Raw genomic sequence first — 11,427 nt, 5'->3', positions numbered from 1 at the left:
GATGACTCCACGGAGGTACCTCTAGAGGATATTTAGGTGGACGACAGCCTGAACTACATCGAGCGGTTAGTAGTCATCCTCGACAAGAAGACGAAGGATCTTAGGAACAAGAAGGTTGAGTTAGTGAAGGTGTAGTGGCAACACTGCAAGGGCTCAGAGTGGACTTGGGATCCGGAGGACAAGACGAGGGAGCACTACCCCGAGCTATTCTCAGATGCATCAGACTTCGACGACGAAGTCTAAAATAAGTGGGGGAGATTTGTAACACCCGATTACTGGTATGTATTTTAAATATGAATTACTCATTTTTGCAAGGGGACTCGACGAGTTAGAGGCCCCAAACTCATCGAGTAGGAATAGAATTATTGGATGCGGGACTTGAATTCTACTCGACGAGTTGAGAGCCTCGACACGACGAGTAGGGCTGCCAGAGTGAAACCCTAATTTTCAGGGTTTGCACCCTATTTAAACACTTTAACTGGCCTCAACTACAACCTCCATCACCTCCAAATCTTAGTCACGAAACCCTAATCCATTTTGAGTGTTCTTGAGCCATTTTTGTGTGTTTTTGGTGATTTTGAAGCTTGAGGAGGAAGAGGAAGTTTGGGGGTTCTAGAGGAAGCAAGTAGATCCAGAGTTTGTGTTGCATTCCCGACTCATTTGAGGTATAAAGTCTATACCTTGACTATTCATATACTACATCTTTTTTTTGGGTAGTTTAAGGCCATTTGGAGCATATTATGGAACCATTCATGGATGCAAGCATGGTTTGGGGTTATAACTTCAGATCCAGAGTCTTTAAGGGACTCCATGGCATAAAGGTGCCAACTTTATGGCCATTGGAGTCCCATGCATCATATGAATCACTTTTTAGGGCTTTTTGAGCTAAATAACTCAATCATGAACGTAAAGTTTGTAACTTTACGTGTTATATCGACCTTAAGAGGCCAGATCTATGGTTTGGAAGCCTTGAACCCGACTAGAAACGTCTGAACAAATTTAGACTTTGGGGGACTCGACGAGTCGTTCATACGACTCAACGAGTTGGGTCGTGGTCCCCCAACCTTTCCTGTTACTGAGCAAACTCGTTGAGTCTAGAAGATGAATCAGCGAGTTGGACGTGTTTATGGATTTGAAGATCAAAGAACTCAACGAGTCTAAGGATGAACTCGACGAGTTAAGAGAAAAATGTCCCGACTAATATGTAGAGGAACTCGACGAGTTCAAGGATAGACTCGGTGTGTTGAGAGTAAACTGTCCCAACTGATATGAAGAGGAACTCGACGAGTTCAAGGATGAACTCTGCGAGTTGTGAGTGAAATGCCCTGACTTGTATGGAGGGGAACTCAACAAGTTTGTGGAAGAAATCGACGAGTAGGATCGAGACACGAGAGTTTTATAGACCCCGAAACTTAATGAGTTGATGGACCAACTCGCCGAGGTAAGTAAACCAAAAGATTGACTTGGACCAGAAGGTTGACTTTGACCAGAGTGTTGACCTTTGAATTTGACCTTTGACCAGAGTTGACCCTTAAAAGGGTTATAAGTATGAAAGGGTAATTAAAGAAGATTGTTATGTGTAGGGGTTTGAGAGGAGTTGATCCCAGAGCTGAGGACAACTCAACTACTTCACGACATTGAGGTGAGTTACCTTCCAGTAAAAGTGGGTCGAAGTTACACATGATACTTATGATAGAACTGCATGCTAGTTGTAAGCTAAGGATCTTTAGGAATTGCATGATAGAATTTCCTGATGTATGATGCCTGATAACCTAGTTGAATATCTTGTATGCTAGATGAAATTGACATCATTATTGTAGTTGCTTAGTGTGTGCATCATAGTTGTACATAAATAAGGTTTTATAGAATCAAGTATTCGGCTGTCTATGGGATACAAATTTATGTATGATTAGAATGTACGAGTGGTTGCAGGGTTGGTGAAAGTTTCATGAGTGAGTAAAGTTCATAGAAGACCAATGTGAGGAATGATTAGCTACTATTGAGAGAGTTGATTCAGGATGAATATGTATCCTAAATGGTTGGGCCTGGTGGTCGGGAATTTTGTATAAGGATTTGCTTATTTTTTATTGTGTCTTAGTGCCAGTCGACTCCACTACTCGAATGTTGTTTGCTATGTGGCTTGTAGGAATCATATTGATGCGAGTTAAGTATTAAATGAATATCTTAAAATTACATGCTATGAAGGTTAAATAATCTTAAAGTGAAGGATTTGGTCCTATTGCGCAACTTTTGTCTAACTCTAGCCGTTGTACAGTTGAGTCTTTTAGTCGAAAGATTATTTAAGTTTTTTTTGCATGTAATTGTATTCATGAAGTGGTTAGCTGACATTAATAGGGTTTCTTCAGCAGCTGATGACAGGGTGAGGTGGGGATCCTAGGAGAGCCTAGGAAGTGCTTTAGAGTGGTTTCTACACCGTTTATTGGATGTTGGGAGTATTATTATGAGTTGATATCTTAAAGGACCCGGGATGATTCTTGAGGAAAGTATGGATAAGTGTGGAAGGTAGTATTAGGCCTGTGCTACTAGAAGTACATGATCCATACTCGAATCAAGGCAAGTTACGAGGATTTTAAGGAGCTAGTTGGGGGTAGATGACATGGTTGGTACCATGATTCATGATAGTGTTTTTGTATATGTCGATCTTTTGGTTATGGTTGTTAAGGCTAAGGTTGAGTCTGGTGATTTTTTTGGGCTTTAGTGGCCATATTTGTTTGGGTTGGAATAGTGCAGACCTATGTGAGTTAGTTAATTTGGAGGTCTCGAGGTGCTCGATGGTAGTGCCAGTGGAGTAGCGAGACTCAAGAAGGGTGATTCTGATTGGCTCAAGGATTGCAGTCGGAGGCAGAGTGATTGACAGATGGATTGGAATGTCACCATCTGTGCCAGAGGCCATATCTTTCCAGATTTTCGTGTTTGGGGGAAAGAGGGAGCAGACGTGTGAATTTTAGTGTTGGGATGTAGACCCAACATGGGGCTAGATGGCTGCGGTTGTTGGCGTCAGTATGGCAGTGTGGGAATGCACTAGAGGATCCTTGTTGTATGGTTTCCTTGGGATGAGATCAAGAGTCTATTTTCTTTGGATATAGGCGGGTTAGGTGCCAGTTGATGGGTTCAGGTGATTAGGGAAATGAATCGAGAGCGTCAACTTCTGTTGTCTCTGAGATATCCCAATTATGAGAAGGATACCTCTTGTATATAAAGAGGTGTATAGCACTATTCGAAAATATTGGAGAAAGTAAGAGCATAAGGAGTTAGCGAAGAGTGGTTGTATTGGATGAGATTGGAATTGCTAAATTGGGAAACATGTTCCTTCTTCTAACTTTGTATTACCTATTTGATATGTAAACTAGGGTTTGCAACCCACAAGGTGCGACAAGAGTATAATTGCATTACACAAAGCTCATTGTTTTCGAATAGGCCCATTGAATCGAAAAAAAGAATCTTAATATATGATAATTTGTTGTCATCCAAAAATCGTAAAAAAAAGAACGGGGCTAAATTACTAAAAAGAAAATTTAGGGCCATATTTGAATTAGAATCTTGGATGGGTTGGTTTTGACTTAGGTGGGGCTGACTTGGGTTTGAAGTTGAAGTTGGGCGGGTTTTATGACCCACAGAAAAGTAATAAAAAAAGGATAATTGCTTAAAAGGATGATATACTTTTTGATCTGTACACATTTGGTCACTAAGCTTTTTTGGTCCATATATAACCATTTAACTCGTTTTTTTGTCCACATCAAGTCATTATAACCGGGTACTCCAGGTTAAGCCAGAAAAATGACTTAATAGGTAATATAATTTACAGTTTGTACCCATTTAGTCCTTATTGTTTTTGTACTAATTTAGTCCTAATTACCGGTTTCTTTATATTTTTCCCACGACATTGTACGTGTGACAATCATTACATATGTGTTCTCATATGTGGCTCGTCCTTCACTTATATCAATAACCTAGTTCATGAATCGGTCAAATAATGTTGGTGTCCTAGTTTTCTCCAAGCAGAAGATGTTTCGACTTCAATTTGATCTATCTCCATAGCAGACAACTCGATCGCCTATCGAAGTTCTGTTCAAAAACCTCGTCTGAGAACTTGTATAGAGAAGGATTTCCCGCGGCGCAGCAGTTCTTCCATACCAACTTAGCTATTCTTTGTGATTGTTTTCTCCAAACTCGAATTTGCACTTCCAAAACAAAAGAACACATTGGCAAAAAGTCTTATCTATCTCCATAGCAAACAACGAGATTCTTTGTGATTGCTTCCTCCCAACTCGAATTTGCACTTCCAAGGCAAAGAGTCTCGTTGTCTCCTATGGAGATAGATGAAACTAGCCCTGTCGAAAATACCCGATACCCGAATTACCCGCCCGATTTTTTTGGGTATCGGGTAAAACGGGTCGGGTAAATCGGGTATCGGGTAAATTTTTCCGGGTAATCGGGTTACCCGAAAAATTTTCGGGTCGGGTAAAGGGTATATTTTTTGGGTTTCGGGTATATCCGAATTACCCAAATTATTTTAAAAATTCATTTTTTTTGTAGAGCTTGTACTATATAACAGGTATTTGATCACGCTTAAACTAACTATCATTATTGTAAAACATAAATATATTTATTATGACAATCCGACACTAACGAGATTTTAAGCCTAAGCAGAGATCTTTCTTCAAATTCTTGGTCTTGCAGGTTGGTGACCGATCAATCAGTCTCTACGACCGGATCCAGTCTGAGAGATGAGCTAGCTTTCTTTCGGGTGTGAGTGGAGCAGAATGAGTGTGAATTAAGGGTGTGATTGCTTTGATGGAAAGAGTAGCACTCCCGATAAATCGATATCTAGGGGAAAGAAATCCATATCCCTCTAATAGTAGCAGACTGCGAAGTTGAAAATCGAATGGGAACCATAAATCTTGATCCATGGTCCCCCGGCTTGAAGTTGAAGTAGACGTCCAGAGGTGCCTTTAATATTAAAAGTAATTTTTATATATCATCACGTTCTTTAAAATTTAACTGTTTTCTTGATTATAGTTTTTATTACAACTAACAAACTCATTATCTTGACGAAACTTTAGAACATGACAAAACTTATGACTACATTTATCTTAAACATTTTAAACTTTTAAATTAAGATCTTTAGGTATTTGTTTTTTTAACATCTTATTAGATTAGATTAAGTCGTTAAAAAATTACTTGATATCGCATGTATTATTGAGTAGAAAATCTCAATGTTCAAAGCTTGAGTAACTTCGTTTATGTCTCGTTTGTTTATATAAACAAGACTAATAAAGCACGACGTATTTATTTCATTAAACTTATTTTTAGGTGAAATTCAAAAAAAAATCATATATTTCGGGTAATACCCGAATTACCCAAACCCGACCCGATACCCGAATTACCCAAACACGAATGACCCGAATTTAGTTTGGGTAGGGTAACGAGTAATTTTTCTAACATGAAAAACCCGAATTACCCGAAACCCGAAAAAATTACTCGTTCAACACCCCTATATGAAACTGGAGCAGAAGACATCTTCTGCTTGGAGAAAACTAGGGCATCAATATCATTTGATTAACTCGTGAATTAGGTTACTAATATAAGTGAAAGGCGAGCTATGTATGAGAACACCTCTTTCATGACTATCCCACGTAGGCTGTTGTGAGCAAAATCCGAAGAAACCGGTCATAAAGACTAAATGTATAAAAAAAACATTAAAGACTAAATATGTACATACTTAAAAATATATTACCGTGTTAAGTCATTTTTCTCGGGTTAACCTGAAGTAGTCGGTTATAAAGACTGAATGTGGACAAAAAACAAGTTTAATGGTCAAATGTATATAAAAAAACTAGTGACCTAATGTATACAAATCAAAAAGTATATTATATTTTTAAGTCATTATCCCTAAAAAAATCGATATGCTAAGGTTCAACATCAATGTTTGAATGTAACACACCAAACCACTAAGGTACACATGCCTTATGGTGAATTTTTGCCTAATATTATCTATAAAGCAACAGGGAAGTTGATGTTCTTTGTTTTGGTAATCGTAAGGGTTATATAATGTTCATTATTTTGGTAATGAACATTAACTCCCCTAGACATCAAGGTTGAATGTAACACACCAAAGCACCAAGTACACATGCTTTATGGTGAAAATTTGCCTCATATTATCTATAAAGCAACAGGGAAATTAATGTTCAGTATTTTGGTAATTGTAAGGGTTATATAATATTCATTTGGTAATTGTAAGGGTTATATAATATTATATATATCTTGGGAATCCTTGATATGAAGTTTGTCTACTCACTTATCCAATAATTATTTATTAGGAGTTGTTAGTTGAATCTAAACTTGGATTTTGTTGTTAATTTGCTTTCATCTTTTCTGATAATAACTAATAAAGTAAGGCGATTCTCTTATTGTTAATGTTATCTTGTTTTAATGGCTTGTACTTCTTGTAATGGAACTTATACTTTTAATCATGGTTGTCAAAATCGCGATTCTGATCATAGGATCGTACGATCCTAGGTATAAAAACGATTCAGATCGTAAAAAGATCGTATTTGGGGTAGGATCACAGGTAGGATCGTAGGATCGAGATCCGATCCGATCCTACCTTCCCTTGATTTTTTTTTTCTTTTTGTTTGCAAATGAATTTTTTTACCATTTTATGTCTTTTACCCTTTACCAATCTATCATTTATCATTTTTTATTGTGACTTATGACTAATATTTTGAAGTTTTTATAACTTTTGAACGAAAAATTAAATGTTTGAAATATTTTTCATGATTAAATATTATAAATTAAAATTATATTTTATTTTGTGGGATCTTAGAATCTCGATCCCGATCTTGCAAACCCAAAAATGATCCTAGGTAGGATCCCGATCTTCACAACTTTGCTTTTAACTAAGAAAATGATTATTTATATAAATCATAAAACACACAATAGACAACTTTTACAAATTAATAAATAAATTTTTAAAAATTGAAAAGTATCGTACACAAAAAGTATACACCGATCCTGGACAAATCTAGCCATCCGATCCTCATTCATCGAGAGGAATGATGTCCTTTTTAAAATAACAATAGCTAAAAAGTCCTAATTGTTCGTGTTTTTTTTTTTTTCTTTCAATTTTTGTGATTTCGTTTAAAAATCGTATTATGAAAATTATTTTAGTTGAAAGTGTTGCAAAAGCTACTATCCGGAGCAATTATACATACATACAAGAAAGTTTGAGGTTTGTATTAGAAATAATTAAAGCGTAAGTGTTAGTAATGTTTGTCATGTAGCATGTCAAAAGTGCAACCTTCTATGCTAAATGACTACTTTGCTCTCATCTCCTCTTTGACAGTTTTATAAAAAGAACCAATCATAAATGACAACGATAATGTACTTCTAAAAACTAACAATTAGAGTAATAACCAAAACTAACACTTTGGTAAGATGAAATAACAATGACTCATATCAACAATTTAGAATCAAACAAAGATTCTATAAAATCTAAACCTTCTATAAAACTATAATTATACCTAATAGGGGGAGGGGGTGAAATTTGCATATAGCACAAAATGAGAAATCACATATTCAAGTCCTAGAATAAGAGTTATCATATGGTGGTCCTTTCCATTGTGGATTGCCACCACCTGGACCAGCTGGTCCATGGTGGACTCCACCATAGGGGACCATCTGTGGTCCCCCCCATTGTGGATAGCCACCTGGACCAGGACCAACTGGTCCATGATGAACTCCACCATAAGGAATCATTCCCTCGCCAACAACACCACCACCAATCGGGACATGATGATGATGGTTTCCATACCCATCAACATAGCCGCCATTATGCATACGAGGCGGCGGAGGGTATAACTCCGGGTTTATGTAGGGCCCACCATACACATTTGCTGTTGCACACATCATAAACATTAATATTAGTTTTTTGCACCATATAAAAGTATAAATGACATGACATGACATGACAGAAAAAGTTGTACTGTGTTTTGTGTTTGTGTTTGGTATGCACTGTGTAGAACATGACATGACATGACAGAACAAGTTGTAGTCACCGGGACAAGACAAAAGTTGCAACTTTTTGTCATGATAAAAAAGGTAGGTGTGACAAGGACTTGTTCTCGGCCTCTTGTGTGTGAAAATGACGTGAATGCCCTTCGGATGCTCATTGTCAAAAATAGCGCTAGAAAGTTTCTTGAAAGGGTAAAATAGGAATAAATACCATGTGGGATTTTATCGGCGTTCAAAACCTCGGCTCGTAATTTTTCCACCTCTCTTGCCATCCTCACAAGGTCTTTCTCCATAATTTCCATTTGTGCCACTTTTTCTGTGTTTTTTCTTTTTTCATGCTCAAATGTTGACCTTTAAGAGTCGATTAAAATCCAAATAAGATTATAATAAAAAAATATATATAAATACATTTTCTAGTTTTAGAAAATTCAACCGACTTTTGTCCATCATGTAAAGTTGACTAACCTTAACTTCTGGTGTTCAAGCCTCAATCCATCAAGTTCACCTTGCATTTCTGGAAGTTTGTCCACGTCAGCATGGACTTTTTCAAATTCTTTAGTGACCTGTTCAATTTGACCAATCAACTCCTGTCTAGTTGCCACCAAAGCCCTAGCCTCATTATGAGCCTTCTGAAGATCCTTCTTCACATCCTCACCAGCCCTTATATGAACTTCCATTTTTGCAATTTTCTCCAACAAAATACGAACCTTAAAAAATATACAAAATTACATCAATATCATCTAAAACACAAAGCAACTTTCACTGTTATAAGCAAAATACAAACCTGAATGTCACTTTCAGTCTGGATGCTTCCAATGTGGGCCCTAAGTTTTTGTATTTCTTGTTGAGTGGCAACTAAATCTTGGTGTAAAGCCAAATGAGTAGTTGCAAGTCTTTTGTTGTCTCCAGCAAGTCTTTCTATTTCAGATGACTGAGCCACCAGTTTGTTGTCTCCTCCACCACCACCACCACGCTCAGGGTGGTGGTGGTGTGGCAGTGGATCTATGGTGTGGCTCAAGGAGTATGAACCATGTCCATGGCGCATCATCCCAGGTGTTTCAGTGGTTGACCTCCCTCCATAAGGTGGTCCATGTCCTCTTGAACTCATCTTTTTAGGTCAAAATGTTAAAAATCTAGTGATCAATTTTGATTTGAGAGACAAGATGTTTTCTGCAAGAAGAGCACCATGGATATGATTATGATTGAATGGTTACTAAAAGAAGATCATGACTTTCATAAAAAAACATCTTTCCCTAATTACATGAATGAAGCAACTATTGCTAGAAAGAGAGAGCAATCAAGAATCCGATTTTGATTGCAAAAAACCAGGGATTCAGTTTTTGAAAAAACAACACGAATAGTAGTGATAATAATGTGTATATGATTTAGTACTAAGTCGACATTATCGTGAGACCAATTACAAAATTACAATTTTGTAGAACGATTAATGTTTGTCCACAGAATTCTGTCATCAAGAACCAATTCTATATAATTCTTTTCTCGGAATCAAATAAAACAATCCCTAATCGTGTGAATGAGCCAACTTGAGCTAGTTAAAGCGAACAATCGACAATCCAATTTAGGCTCCCAATAACTAGGGTTTCAACATTTGAATTTAAAGTTCAGATGAGCTAAGGAGTCGAAAAATAGCAAAACGATCAAATTAACGCAAAAATTAAACCTTTAAACAGATCAAATTACCAAAAACCCATCTTTTACGTAGATGTTGACGTGTAAAAGACTGTAAATTACCTTTCACCGGAAGTAAAAGATCGGCAGACGGGCGGGCAAAGGAAATTGGACGTCCCCGGAAGATCGGTTGGCAACGGAATCGGTGATCGCCGGTCGGTTGGAGCAACCAGGCAAGGGAGGAGTGGAGAAGAGACCGCTTTGAAAAACGATAGTATACGAGGGAGGCAGGTATGGATTTCTGCGTGTATGTTTCTGTAAATTCATATATTCCCCCAAACTTTGTAAGGATTACAAAGTTGGCACATAACTTATGTATTTTGTAAAATAAATGTAAACTTTTTGCTGACGTATTATTGGAAAATTCAAACGTGCATTTGATATTTTTGGGAGACTTTCTTAGGCTAGGGACGAGCTATGGAATCGAACCAAACATAAAAAAATATAACAACAACCAAAGGTATTCGGTCCGATTCTTGGTTCTATATTTCTCACTAAATCGGTTATCGATTCTTCAGTTCTAGGTTTGGTTCGGGCTAGGCCCGGAACAACACACATCTTTAAAGAGAAAGCTTGCTTGTAAAATCGAACCGAAACGGAATCAAACCGGTTGGAACTGGAACTAGAGTATTCGTTTTGGTTCCCGGTTCTCCATTTCGATCTAGTTGGGTTCGGTTCCCGGTTTCAAACCGATGCTCATCCTTAATTCAGGCAATGTGAAATCGGGTCAACATTTCCTCAACAAGGGTTGAGTTAGCTTGACAAACACCGTGCTCTTTTCAAAAAAACAGACCAACTCAGTACCGAGTTTAAGTTGAGAGAGAAACATTTTTACCAAAAAGAGTTTAAAATTTTTTACTTCTTTTAAAAAATCCATTTGTTTTTAACCATAAATTCAAAAAAAAAAAATCAGCCAATATAAATAACAAAATTTATCATCTTTATACCACACCAAAACCTTCAATGTTGTTCTTATTTTTCACTCAAACATTCAACATCCAAACTTGAAAGTGGCTTCCTCCAACTATTCATCCAACCAAAAGACTCCAAGAAGATACAAGCAATGTTGAGCTTTTAATCATTATATGACGCAAGCTACTCCAACCACATATACTCCACCAGAAGTTTCTACTTTCGAATCTGATAAGGATGAGAATAGAACTCCAAACATCCTTGAGAACACATCTAATGTGGACTTAAAATGTCAACATTGGTGTGATTGTTTTAGAACCTACATCGACTTCTGTTCCTTTTGTGTCTCCTGATGCAAATTTTATTGTTAGTGATGAACCTGGTTCTCTTGATGATTTTTCTATTCCTGATTTCAATTTTCGAATTGAAAGTGATGATGATGTTGACTTATCTACTCTAATAATTCGAGGTGAATTTTGTGAGTTAAACAAAAATATGGATCAAATTCTTAAGCATACAAATACTTTTTCCATAACAAATTGGGAAAATATGGTTCTTATTCATCAAGCAACGATTGAAATGTTAGTAAATTCCAATGCTAGTGTTTTTGAAGCTCAAAAGACATCGGCAACATATTCAACTAAGAAGATTGTGGAATCAGATTGAAAAAGTTGTTTCTGAGGTTAAGAAAATATCTTCTAACATGCAAAAGTTCATGATTGACTTTCAAAATTCTTTTGATAAGAATGTTTCTGAAGTTAATAAAGTGATTGGAGGATTTTGTTTATCTCT

The 11,427-nt window shown here is 36.9% G+C and overlaps 1 protein-coding gene across 1 annotated transcript; it reads right to left on the bottom strand.

Moving 5' to 3' along the window:
- Nucleotides 1–7,459: 7,459 nt before the first annotated feature.
- LOC145063280 (protein FLX-like 4) lies at nt 7,460–9,936 on the bottom strand. The gene is made up of 5 exons (XM_079010869.1): nt 9,787–9,936; nt 8,819–9,204; nt 8,500–8,741; nt 8,246–8,385; nt 7,460–7,916 (listed from the first exon to the last, which is right to left on the bottom strand). The coding sequence occupies exons 2-5, from the start codon at nt 9,140–9,142 to the stop codon at nt 7,600–7,602; spliced, it is 1,023 nt and encodes a 340-aa protein (XP_078866995.1). The 5' UTR covers nt 9,143–9,204; nt 9,787–9,936; the 3' UTR covers nt 7,460–7,599.
- Nucleotides 9,937–11,427: the final 1,491 nt, after the last annotated feature.

The sequence above is a fragment of the Lactuca serriola genome, chromosome 7, assembly GCF_051521515.1.
Source record: "Lactuca serriola cultivar US96UC23 chromosome 7, Lser_US96UC23_V15, whole genome shotgun sequence".
Classification (NCBI taxonomy): Eukaryota; Viridiplantae; Streptophyta; class Magnoliopsida; order Asterales; family Asteraceae; genus Lactuca; species Lactuca serriola.
This window is presented reverse-complemented; position numbering and strand designations above follow the sequence as displayed.